The 13613-nt window shown below is 38.0% G+C and overlaps 1 protein-coding gene across 1 annotated transcript in view; it reads left to right on the top strand.

Moving 5' to 3' along the window:
• Window positions 1–6875: 6875 nt before the first annotated feature.
• LOC135090773 (uncharacterized) overlaps window positions 6876–13613 on the top strand; it is a 6994-nt gene continuing 256 nt past the window's right edge. Inside the window, exons 1-7 of the mRNA XM_063987845.1 lie at window positions 6876–6947; window positions 7460–7623; window positions 7711–7897; window positions 9267–9503; window positions 9760–10022; window positions 10155–10292; window positions 13539–13613. The exon at window positions 13539–13613 is cut by the window's right edge and continues 256 nt beyond it. Coding sequence (XP_063843915.1) covers window positions 6876–6947; window positions 7460–7623; window positions 7711–7897; window positions 9267–9503; window positions 9760–10022; window positions 10155–10292; window positions 13539–13613 — 1136 coding nt within the window. The remainder of the gene's footprint in view (window positions 6948–7459; window positions 7624–7710; window positions 7898–9266; window positions 9504–9759; window positions 10023–10154; window positions 10293–13538) is intronic.

Raw genomic sequence — 13613 nt, forward strand, 5'->3', positions numbered from 1 at the left:
TGTACTTTTGTATGAGGAGTCTGTGGTAGCTGGTGAAGATGCAACAGAAGGCTTTGCTGAAGATGGTAGCTGGTCTGTGATGTAGCTGGTGAAGATGCAACAGAAGGCTTTGCTGAAGATGTAGTGGAGGGCTTGGTTGAAGATGCAGAGGAGGTGACATCTTCCAAAACAAAAAACCTGTTGTAGACAGTAAATGAAGCAGCGACATTCTCACAGAAATGGGAAGAAACATTTGATTTGATGATTGAGAGAGGCAGGAAGGTGTTACAGCCTTATTTCGTGTGGTAGAAGTAGAGGAACTAGAGAGGAGGCAGGAGGCGTATGTATTGGTCCCACCATCTTTCTGTCTAAAAAGAAGTTCTCGCTTGGCACTACCAAGACTAATAAATTGATAATTAGCCAGTTGAAAGATGTCCCACTCAAGGTGGTACCTCTTACAATGTCGAAAGCGTAGTGGATGAGCTTTGCAGAAGAAGCAATAACGGTCTGATTCGCATTCTGAGGTAGGGTGGGAGTCATGGGCAGAGCAGTGACCACAACGGGGAAGACTTGTACAGTTGTTCCTCCCATGACCAAACTCGTAACACTGGTAAAATTGCAATGGACGATCGATGAAAACCTTTACTGGGAGAAAGAGAGGACCGTTTTTAACATGGTCAGGGAGAAAAGAACCGTAGAATATGAGCACTATTATATTACCATTGCCTTTAATCTTGGCCACTCGTTGAACATAAATCTGGACATAACTGAAGGATGTCATCTGAGAATGTCATGTTATTGGCCGAGTCTATCCTGAAAAGGAACACGTTTTCTTAGTGTCTCCAGTGTTCCGTTTTTCTTCTAAACATATCTTTATTCTTAGTTATAAGTTAGTATAAGACTTATTTACTCATTTTATATCATATAATATTATTCTCTTTGTAATTTAAGTTTTTTTATATGTAAGTATGTAAGTATATGCAAAGAAAAAAGTGTATTTGAGGTGGAATGTGTTGAAGCGAGAGGCGATATGTGTCTGGATTTTGTATCTGAATCAGAAAATTCTACTTCAGAGCGTAAGAGGTCCTGAGGGGAGTAGAGGGGGGGGGACTTCTCACGGGATAAATTTGCGTGTGGTGTGGTGATGGTGTGTGTGTGTGTGTGTGTGTGTGTGTGTGGAGGTATTAGTGATGTGGTGGTGATATCCAAGATCAGGCTGGGAGTCTTTTGTGGTACCAAGAGCACTTGTCCGCTGAAATTTACTTGGCGAGTTGTGTTGGTGACGTAACGCTGAGGAGCAGCATTGGGGCAGACAGGAGGCCATTTTGTGGTTGGGGTTGTGGTGGTACTATGGTGTTATAGGTGACCTATGATGATGGTGGTGATGTCTTGTGAGGTTTGAGGCGGTAAAATACGGGAATTGTTATTTGGTGACGCGGTGACGGCGTCTAAGGAAATTCCTGCAGCTGGGGAAAATATTTCAGTGGTCTATGAAGGAGTAAAAGGGTTTTAGTGCTTTATGAAGTGACGGGGAATGTCATATATTGATGTGGATACCCTCTGAGCAATAAGGGAGACGAGCCTGAGTAAAAGGGGGAATCTATGGTGATTGAGTGGGGGATTTATCCTGTATTGTCCTAAGTTTCTTTAATGTGTACTACCTCAAGTTATTTGTAAGTTAATATTATTATTAATATATCCTGTTATTATATAGAATAATTGTGTTTTCTACCCCAACATCGATCTGGTACTAAGGTGATTCCTGGGGTGATGTGCCAGGTTTTTCTAAGAAGGTTTAATAGATAGCAATTTCGGATAGATCGGATAGGTATTCGAGACCTTTAAAAATCCAGACCTTTAAAACTTTCTGAGATCAGTGTAACGTTCACTTTCTTGGAAAGATAACCGGGATCGTAACAAGAGTTCGTACAGATCCTGCTTGTAAATACGTCCTTTAATGTTATTAAATGTTCGGTGTGGCTTGATAGATTCAAAAATTCTATCAGAAGGGCATGGTAGATGGAGGAGCATCATCACCTGTGTTAAATTTTTAGCTCGGAACAAGACACCTTTGCTATATTTCTTGATGTTATTTGTAGGAAGTACTCCAGATACTTGGCATCGTGAATAAAGTTTCCTCGACCTCCCCTATAATATGCTACAAACCAGTAAGGTGTAGGTGGGTGGCGAAATTTGGGAGCTCGTTCTTCTGCATCATCAAGGACATTAGGACAATAATCATTCTCACTATCAGATACATTACTTGATCGAATGACTTTAGCAATTAAGTTATTCTCTCGAAGACGGAGAGAATTTATTGCCTCAAGAGCAGCTTTGGCAGCTCCGTCTGATGTAAATGTCACGTAACATCGATTAGAGAGCCAATCATCATCATATTTGAGACGGATAAGGAGAACTGTTCCAAAAGGCTTGAGAACTGAGTGAATAGCACAGTATGACATGGAGACATAGACATTAATGATCATGAGAGTGTCAAGACAGGACTCAAGAACTGACCCAAGGCGTCATTTACCTTGGGAAACAACAGCAGGGGGAGCACAAGTTCCCACCTGCACAACACCATCATGACCAGAGGATAACGTCTCGAGGGCCTGGCTGACTGCCTCTCGAGAACCAGAGGAGTTTTTATATTTACCCGTATGGATACTGTAAAGATAATTGGCTCCAGGGACCAAGGGAAACCGCCTACTGGGACAACAAAGGGAACAAGCGCTGGTCGTCGTGAACGGGGTAGCTCGTCTCCATGGAGGCCACTCTTTTTTTATAAGTAGTCCCCTCATGACTCGAAAGTTTGTTTGCGACGGAGCTAAGACCTCCCCTCATAAGGCATCCTAGCCCAGACACCCAACCATCCAACACAGGACGACCTCAAAAGATGGCCTCTCTGGTGAGTGGCACCGTTGACCTGTACTGGCAGCCTAACTCTGGGAACCATTTAGTCTGGTCCCTCACTGGCGACCTTGCTAGCACGGTTAGTCCTCTCCGCATAAGTAGGGAGGAGCAGGGCCTGATGCCCCCTCTAGCCTCGCTTGCCAGGTCATAAGGACATGCAAGCACCACGAGGGGCCCATCTGGGGAGAGGACAACAAATGTCCCCAGGTTGGACTGCTCTTCTAGTGTCAAGTCTAAGTATCTTGACACACTCCTCGTATATATATATATATATATATATATATATATATATATATATATATATATATATATATATATATATATATATATATATATATATATATATATATATATATATATATATATATATATATATATATATATATATATATATATATATATATATATATATATATATATATATATATATATATATATATATATATATATATATATATATATATATATATATATATATATATATATATATTTTTTTTTTTTCACTAGCCTCTGTAAGATTAGCGTCCTTAGATCTAATTTCAACTCTGTAGAATACCACCTCTCCTCTACTAAACCTCATCTTTTCCTCGCTGAAATACAGGTTTCGGAGGAAACTAACAGTAGCCCTTTCTCTGTTCCCTCCAACTTTCTCTGTCCTCATTGTCATTCCAAAGGTGGATGTTGCGTCTACGTGCACAACGACTTAACCTGCTCTCGTGCCCACGCTCCTGAATCTTCCAAATTTCCCACCATCTGGCTACAACTACAGAGTCACTTTCAAACTAGATTTATCTGTGGTGTATACCTTTCACCTATTCCTATGACTATCAAAAATTCTTTCACTACTTAACTTCCAAAGTGAAACAAATCCTGACTCTCTTCCTTTTCGTGGAGATCTCCATTCTTGGAGACTTCAGTGTTCACCATCAGCTTTGGCTTTCCTCCCCTTTCACTTACCATCCTGGTGAACTAGCTAAACTTTGCTATCCTCCACGACCTAGAGCAACTGATGCTACACCCTACTCGTATTCCTGACCGTCTTGGAGATACACTCAACATTCCTTACCTTTTCCTCACCTCTAATCCTTCTGCTTATGCTGTCATCCTATCTTCCCTGTGGGGCTCATCCGACCACAATCTCATATCTGTATCTTGTCTTATCGCTTCACTCCCTCCTCATAATTCTCCAAAGAACACGTCCCTTTGGCGTTTTGCCTCTGCTAACCGGGGTACCTGAGGAAGTATTATGCTGATTTTCCTTGGAATGACTACTGCTTCCGTGTCAGAGATTCTTCCCTGTGTGCTGAGCGCATAACAGATGTGATAGTGTCTGGCATAGAAATGTACATTCCTCACTCTTTTTCTCGTCCTAAACCTTCCATATCTTGGTTTAACACAGCCTGTTCTCATGCCATACATGATAGACAGGTGGCCCATAGAAGATACTTCAGCCTTCCATCACCTGAATCTCATGCGCTTCATATTTCTACCCAGAATCATGCCAAAATTGTTATCTCCCTGAAACCATGACAAGTCTGATCTCCAACTAGCCAAAATCTCCTTACTATAGAAAGTATTAAGATCTAACTCCTCTCGCTATTTCTGGCATCTAGCTAAAAACATCTCCAATAACTTTGCTTTTTCATTCTTTCCTTTTACTTCAACCTGATGACACAGCTGCCATCTCATCTATTTCTAAAGCTGAACTCTTTGCTCCGACCTTTGCTAAAAACTCTATCTTGGATGATTCAGGGCTTGTTCCTTCCTCTCCTTCACAGTCTGACTGCTTCATGCTACCCATTAAAATCCTTCACAGTGATGTTTCCTTTGACCTCGCTGGCCTAAACCTACGGAAGTCTTATGGACCTGATGTAGTCCTTCCTATTGTCCTCCGAAACTGTGCCTCCGTGCTTGCACCCTCCCTAGTCAAACTCTTTGAACTTTATCTATCAAAATCTGCCTTTCCTTCTTGCTGGAAATTTGCATACATTCAGGCTGTTCCTAATAAGGGTGACCGTTCTAATCCCTCAAAACTACCACCTTTTTGCTTCAGTCTCCTGCCTTTCTAAAGTTTTTGAATCTATCCTAAACAGGAAGATTCTTAAACATCTATCACTTCACAACCTTCTATCTCATCGTCAGTATGAGATCTACTGAGGCTGTTCTGTTGGTGATCTGGTTTTCTTTACCAAGTCTTTACCAAGTCCTCTTTTAAACATTTTGGTGAAACTTGCTGTTGTCCTAGACATATCAAAAGCTTCTGATATATATATATATATATATATATATATATATATATATATATATATATATATATATATATATATATATATATATATATATATATATATATATATATGTGCTAGACTCTAGCACAAAGCTTTGATTTTCAAACTATCCTCCTACGTTTTCTATACTTCTCTCTGTAAATTCGTCTCAAGTTCCCTTTCTGATCGTTCTATTGCTGCTGTATTAGACGGTCATTCTTTTTCTCCTAAATCTATTAACAGTGGTGCTCCTCAGGGTTCTGTCCTATCAACCACTCTCTTTTTATTATTCATCACTGATTTTCTAAACCACCCTGCACTTTTCCACATCTTTTCGTAAACGTCCAACCCTTCAGAAAGTAAACAGTTCATGCAGGAAAGCCACAGAACGCATGATTTCTGGATATCTCAAAAATTTCTGATTGGGGCAGAACAAACTTAGTATTGTTAAATGTCTCAAAAATTTAATTTCTCCATCTGTCAACTTGACACAACCTTCCAGACAACTATCCTCTCTTCTTCAGTGACATTCAACCGTTCCCCTCTTCTACACTGAACATCCTTGGTCTGTTCTTTACTTATAATCTAAACTGGAAACTTCACATCTCATCTCTACCTAGAACAGCTTTTTATGAAGTTAGGTATTCTGAGTAATTTCCACCAGTTTTTCTCACTAGTCTCTCAGCTGTTAACTCTGTACAGGGTCCTTATCTGTTCATGTATGGGGGTGGGGTTCCACTCATACCGCTCTTCTAGACAGGGTGTAATCAAAAGTTTTTCGTCTTATTAACTCTTCTCCTCTAACTGACTGTCTTCAGCCTCTTTGTCATCGCCACAGTGTTGCATCTCTTGCTCTCTTTTACCGCTATTTTCATGCTAATTGTTCTCCTGATCTTGCTAACTGCATGTCTCCCCTCCTTCCGCGGCCTTGCTTCACAAGATTTTCCTCTTTCTTTCAACTTTATTCTGTCCTCGTCTTTAATGCAAAAGTTAACCAGTATTACCAGTCATTCATCTTTTTCTCTGGTAAATTCTGGAGCTCCCTGCCTGCTTCTGTATTTCCTACTTACTATGACTTTAACTCCTTCAAGAGGAAGGTTTCAAGACACTTATCCTTTAATTTTTAACGACCTCTTTTGACTCTGGGGACCAGCACCACAGTGTGTCATTTTTTTGTTTTATAATTCTTTTGTTCTTAGCCGCATGGTTGCCCCTCATATATATAAGTAGTAGTAGTAGTAGTAGTGGTAGTAGTAGTAGTGGTAGTAGTAGTAGTAGTAGTAGTAGTAGTAGTAGTAGTAGTAGTAGTAGTAGTAGTAGGAGCTCATAATTTATGTAACATTTGTTCCCTTTCTCATGAGACCTTTATGTGGGGACTAATTGGCAACTATGACAAGTGGCCAGAGAGAGAGAGAGAGAAAGAGAGAGAGAGAGAGAGAGAGAGAGAGAGAGAGAGAGAGAGAGAGAGAGAGAGAGAGAGATTACTGAAAAAAAAAAAGAAATTGAAGGTGAAAATGGAAGAAAAGAAAGGGCACGTGAAGCTAAGACAGTTGAAATGGACAAAACGAGGTGAAAGAGACGCTGGACTTATTTATTCATTCACTAAGTAATTCATTCACTTTCCCTCGTTTTACATATTTCATGCATATGTGTGTGTGTTTTTTTCTTCTTTACCAGGTATTTTTTGAAGCTGAGTACAATGTAGCTACATTCAAGATGGAAGAGAGTATTTGGGAAACCAACGCATCACAAACAAGAGCCTCACATTTGTTGGCTGGAGCCCGTCGCGTGAGTTATTCACGTAATATTGAATGGAACGTAAACAACAATAAAATTGTTATATTATTATAGTTACAAAATGAAATGGTCAATTTATTAGCTAACGTCACCAAAAGGTAAGACGGACTGTGAAATGCGTCGTGGTGGTGGTGGTTAGTGACAACCCGGAGTTCATCGACACATTCGCTACATTTTCGCTCAAGAATCGCCTGCTAGGGGGATCAACCAAGCTCATCATTTTCACTCGCCTTGGGTTTCAGCTCGTGAATCAGCTCCTTTCCTCCCGTTGGACACTTTCCATGATGAATACAATGATATTTAACCAGGAACAAAATAACCCCATCAGGTATATTACTTTTCTTGATTAGATATTCTCTGCAGTGCGCAATGAGATATGCCTATTTGTTTTAATATGCTACCGTTAATGGAAAAGCTTTGTTGTTGTATAGTACTAAATTAATTCCTGTAAAATCATGAGTAGTGCAACTAGTATGGCATTATTTGTATGTTGCCACCTGTAGCAGCTAAAGCCATCTCGTAATTCGTATGTCCACAGACTGATAGGATACGTCTACATACCCTACGGCCACAAAGGTCCTGCTGTGGAGAGAATTGCTGCATGGACCGCCAACAAGGGTCTTTGGCTTTATTCGACCTTACCTCTTTTCCCCGAGAAGTTTTCTAAGTAAAAATCATTCTGATACATTGTGAAGGATTATTCTGATTTATCTTCATCCGTTATTTGTCCCATTAAATTTTGTGTCCTCCACAGCTTCCACGGAGAGGTAGTGAACGTGACGGCGCTGCCTTACACACCACACTGGGTGGAAGAAATAGAACAGGACGAAAACTTCTCAGCTGTAAAAAGATATTCAGGCACAGATTACTTTCTCCTCTCGAGCATTGCCAGTACACTTAACTTCAAAATAAATGTCATTCCAACATCAAGCTGGGACGAGGTACGTTAAGACAAAAACATTAATTAAATAAGAACACACCAGTGATGAAATGTGGCCCTTCCTCCCCTGTTCTTTTCCTCTCCCTTCCTCCATCTTGTCTCAAACCTTCCTCCCTGTCCCCTTATCTGTTCTAAATAAAGGGACAAGGAAGTGATTAACTCGCTCTCTCCGACTCACTCATTTCACATCACTTACTTTCCATATCTCTCTCTCTCTCTCTCTCTCTCTCTCTCTCTCTCTCTCTCTCTCTCTCTCTCTCTCTCTCTTACCTTCTCGAATAATTCCTTCTCGTTCTCAGTCAGTGTTATTCTACTGATTCTACAGGATTGTTCTTACTCACTCTTATATTTCACCTTTCGCTGACTTTCACACTCACTCACGCTTGCGTTCTCTCTCACTTACCCTGACTCTCACTCAATCTTACTCTGATTAGCACTCACTCCCATGTTCACTCTCAATCTCACTCACACCCAAACTTTCACTTACTTTCATAATTTAACTCACGCTTGTTTTTGTTTTTTTTCTTCACGTTGAGTCACTCACGCTTCTCACATATTCTTTCCAATACACAGCTATTATCTATTGATCTCTCAACTCGTTCACTCTTACTTTCCATTTAACTCATTCACGCTTATTCTCACTCTCACTCACTCAAACTTAAGCTAATTCAACTCACACACTCATGACCCACACAGTCTCTCTCCCCCTCCTCTCTCTCTCTCTTACACTTTCAGTATTCTTCACACTCTCAGGCAGTACACACACACACACACACACACACACACACACACACACACACACACACACACACACACACACACACACACACGGATCCGCAACCTGCGTGTTTCTTCGACGCAGAGACGAAAATCTGAAAATGCAGTTGCGGATATTGATGAAATCTACTATTATTATTAGAACGCGGATGCAGATAGTAATGCGGATATCCGATATACTAGAACACACACACACACACACACACACACACACACACACACACGCACACACACACACACGCACACACACACACACACACACACACTGAAAATACATATCTTTCCGATATTGAAATCTAAAATATAGGACTTTAATGATTTTAATCCATTAGGTATTGATATGTTTATTATATCTATAATTATATGCTACTACTATAGCCATATATGCTGAATGGATAGATAATAACTTTATGCCACGCATATGTATGACAAAAAAACTACACCAATAAAACTTGAGGTGACTGTATGTACATGTGCTTATCCATTATGGATCTAAGATATTGAAATTAGAACCCTTAATCACTTTGCATCCTCGGTATTCTTAAAAAAAAAAAAAAAAAAATGTAATTCCTGCTTTACTTCTTCTGTAACAGGTAGCTATGAGAGTTGAGGAGCGGAAATCGTTCATGGCCACCGTCTTCCATAACATGTTACCTCAGCGACTGAAGCGCTATGACTACTCTTACACGTATGAATATGGATCCCTTGATTTTAGTGCTGCCAAGCCTTCCCTCAGGCCACGTTGGCAAAGCCTGTACTACCCACTGTCTAACGAAGTGTGGATTGCTGTCTTGGGTGTCCTGCTCGTCGTGCCGATTTCTGTATACTTAGTAAGCTTCTTCTTTATTTATTTATTTATTTATTTATCTTTTTTTTATTTAATTCAGACAGACAACTCTGTATGAATTTGACGTGCATTTAATTTCCCGAAAAAAAAAAAAATGTAAAGCACGTGAAATAAATAATGGAAAATACACAGAAAACTGTGTGTGTGTGTGTGTGTGTGTGTGTGTGTTTTCCTTGAATATTTTTTTTTAAGTATTTATTTCTAGATTTCTATTTATTTATTTATTTATTTTTTTTTAGTTTTCCTTAACAGGACTAAATGCAACATCCCAATCTATGGATATCGTTGAAGCTTCCCAGATGGTCGTCGCCACATTCCTCTCCCAGAACCTATCAAAGAAACTTCCACATTCCAATTCGAGTCGCAGTCTCGTAGCAGCGTGGCTGGTGTTCGTTCTCGTAGTCGGAACGGTGTACCGAGGCAACTTAACCGCCGCACTCACCTTGCCCAAGTATCCGCCCAGAACGGAGACGGTCCAGCAGCTCGTTGACTCCTTCAGCAGGTTAGTTCAAGTGCGATGTCTCTGTTTCAAACAAAAGTGATGTCTTCTTATTCTGTCTACTCACACACTTTCCATAAACACTTGATGAATTATACAATTAATAAATAATGATTACGATCACTGTTTTCGCAGTATTACGATGCCTCCCTTTGGCAAAGAGTTTATCAGTTTCTTCAAGCAGTCGAACTCTACCCTGTATAAGACCTTAGCAGGGAAAATGTCCATCGTTCCTGACGTCATTACGGGTTTACAGAGAGCAAAAGACACCAGGTGAGAATGATTGTTCTGTTACTTGCCCTTTATGTTTTACATAGGTATTTTTCTTTCTTTAAAGAGAAATAAACTTTAATCTAAGTATTATTAATAAATAATTTCACTTACTGAGACACTCTTGGCTAACATCCTAGTGAAAATAAAATGTCTCATATTAAAACTGCATGTTATCAACTATTTGTGTTGACGTTTTGCTTGTTTTCACAAATGAAAGTGTCGTTGCCACGTAGCGGATATAGATGTCTATTTCTTGCACATGGAGATTTGGAATGTAAGCTTATAACAATGAATAACGATCACATTAATAACAAATTATGTGTGACTTAGTTACGAAGTTTTACTTGTACGCAATAATGCAAATGTGCATATTGGCAGGGCGGTTGACACCCACTTGAGCCTTTGTCTGATTAGTTACATTTTGGAGTTACAAAGGAAAGAAAATATTATCGAATCAATCAAGAAATCTGCCACTTATATTCTGGCGCGCACTGTACATAGATTGTAACTTCCCACACAAGAGATCTTGTCATTGGGGATAGTATATTTTCCCTATCTGGTGGTTCTGCGAAGAGAACCCTCGAAATGCAAGATAACAAACGTTATATAGAAATACAAAACGTTATATAGAAATGCATAGAGAGCAGCCATCTTCACAACTCTTGGGAAGTGTCAACATCACGTTTTCTGTATGTCATTCAATGTGTAAATAATTTGTTTTCAACAACAAAACCTCCATTATAATAAAATAAATAATAATACCCTCGGTATAAAGCTGTTACTCCCTTAGCCATTTTCTTGCTAATATATTTTGCCACTGTATTTCATTTTAAAATGAAAAAAAAAAAAAAAATCATTACACTTACGAGTATACATGTAGTGCAATCATTTTATAATAAGTGTCCGCAGCGAGGAAGACTTCTACTTATGCTATGGTTGACACTCGCTGGCCAATCCTACTCTTACCCCTACCTGTATCACACCACGTCAAAATCGTATACTCCATGAGTATCCAAGACATAACTGTCCAGCCCTCGCCAAAGTCCACCTCCACATTCTATGTAAGTTATTTAGCCCTCATTTCTCCGATGACTGCAGGTGGTATTCATGATATGACAGCCACGGCACGTGCTCATCCTGAAATATGAGAGCCTGGATTTTATTATGCACTTGAAATGTAATGCGCTTGCCATAACTCTGTGGATGACTACTGGATTAATTAGCTTCAGGTGCATCTTTTATTGGAGGTTGTCAGCTGCATCAGTGGACTGGTTATGCAGCAACACACTCAGACCATTACTGGTCCCTTGTTGTGATGCCACAAGTCATGCAGTAGAACGCTCAGGACAGGACCTGTCCTTCGTTGTGGCACCACAAGTCATGCAGCAACACGCTCAGACCAGGACTAGTCCTTCGATGTGGCACCACTAGTCAGTCAGTCCGACTAGACCCTGAGCGATGGATTCTTCAAGTTCCAGAATAGCCATTGCACACCTCATTTTGATGGTTCGTTTCATATTTTATCTTGCATCGTCTAGAAACTACATTTCACTAGAAGCTCAGGCTGAACTTAATAAACCTCCCAGAAAACAAAATAAAAAATTATGAGCTTTTTCTATCTGACAATGGTAAACGAACAATCTACATGACAACAACAACAACAGCAATAACAACACCAAGAATAACAACAATAACAACAACAACAACACCAACAACAACATAATAATAATAATAATAATAATATCCGATACAGGTCTCGGGCTTGGAAAGAGCAGTTTCAGAATAAAGACCAAGACAGCGATGCTATATACATACTTAATGCTACATTTTGGAATCTACATGTTTCATCATCAGGACTAAAAATGGATGACATCATTTTGAAAAAAAATAGAATAAATAAACTAAATAAAATAAATAAATAAATGAAAAAAAATAAAAAAAATAATATATATATATATATATATATATATATATATATATATATATATATATATATATATATATATATATATATATATATATATATATATATATATATATATATATATATATATATATATATATATATATATATATATATATATATATATACTTTAGCATACATATAACAATGGATTAATTTTAAGGCAAAAGAAAGATTTACAAAAGGCAAATGAAGCTAAAACGCCACATTGAAACTCATTAAAAACAGACTAGTGGGACCAAGGACTCGAGTTCTCTTGTCGTGGGACATTCAACACACTTGAACATATTCCAGTATAACCACCTCAGTCATTCCTGCCACTGGCTCGAATTTTAAACCCTTTACATAAGATGGTCTGATTCGTAAACATGGTTCTGAACTGACCGAACCATCATAAATCCTAATTTTTCAAATGCCTTTTAGTTTATCCTATATACAAGTATGTAAGCCTGCATATATTATTATTATTATTATTATTATTATTATTATTATTATTATTATTATTATTATCATCATCATCATCATCATCATCATCATCATTATTGTTGATGTTGTTGTTGTTGTTGTTGTTGCTTTTGCTATTATTATTGTCAATATTCATCATCATCATCATCATCTTCTTCTTCTTCTTCTTCTTCTTCTTCTTATTATTATTATTATTATTATTATTATTATTATTATTATTATTATTATTATCATTATCATTATTATTATTATTATTATTATCATTATTATTATCATTATCATTATTATCATTATTATTATAACTATTATTATTATTAATATTATTATTATTATTATTATTATTATTATTATTATTATTATTATTATTATTATTATCATTATTATTATTATTATTATCATTATTATCATAGGTATTAATTTAATACTTATCGATAAGCGGCAATACGAAGTGATGTCACACTGGTCTGTTAGTTTCGTTCGCCATCTTACACATCAGTACGCCCTTCGCCATGACATTATTTACTACAACAGGAGTGTTGCTGGTTTTGTCAAGAGTTTTTCAATAACGTTTTAATAAGAATATATATCCTATGCTCTGTTGAAACTAGACACAAGTTGTTTTTTTCGGTTTTAATAAAGGATATTGTTGATAAAGGATATTTATTTAATAAAGGATATTGTTGATTTGTTCAGAGTAACATAAAAAAAAGTAATAAATGAGGAAAAATCCTAAATAACGGTTATGAAAATGATTTTTTTTTTTTATCCATTCTCTTTGCATGATTTTAAGTCCTATGGTTCCTTTTTCATGTCAAAAGGGAGGCTCATGTGGCTGGTAGAAGGTACATGGAGCAGATGATTGCAAGGCATTTTACTTTGCCTGATGGAAGCGC

Source organism: Scylla paramamosain, chromosome 36, assembly GCF_035594125.1.
Source record: "Scylla paramamosain isolate STU-SP2022 chromosome 36, ASM3559412v1, whole genome shotgun sequence".
NCBI lineage: Eukaryota > Metazoa > Arthropoda > Malacostraca > Decapoda > Portunidae > Scylla > Scylla paramamosain.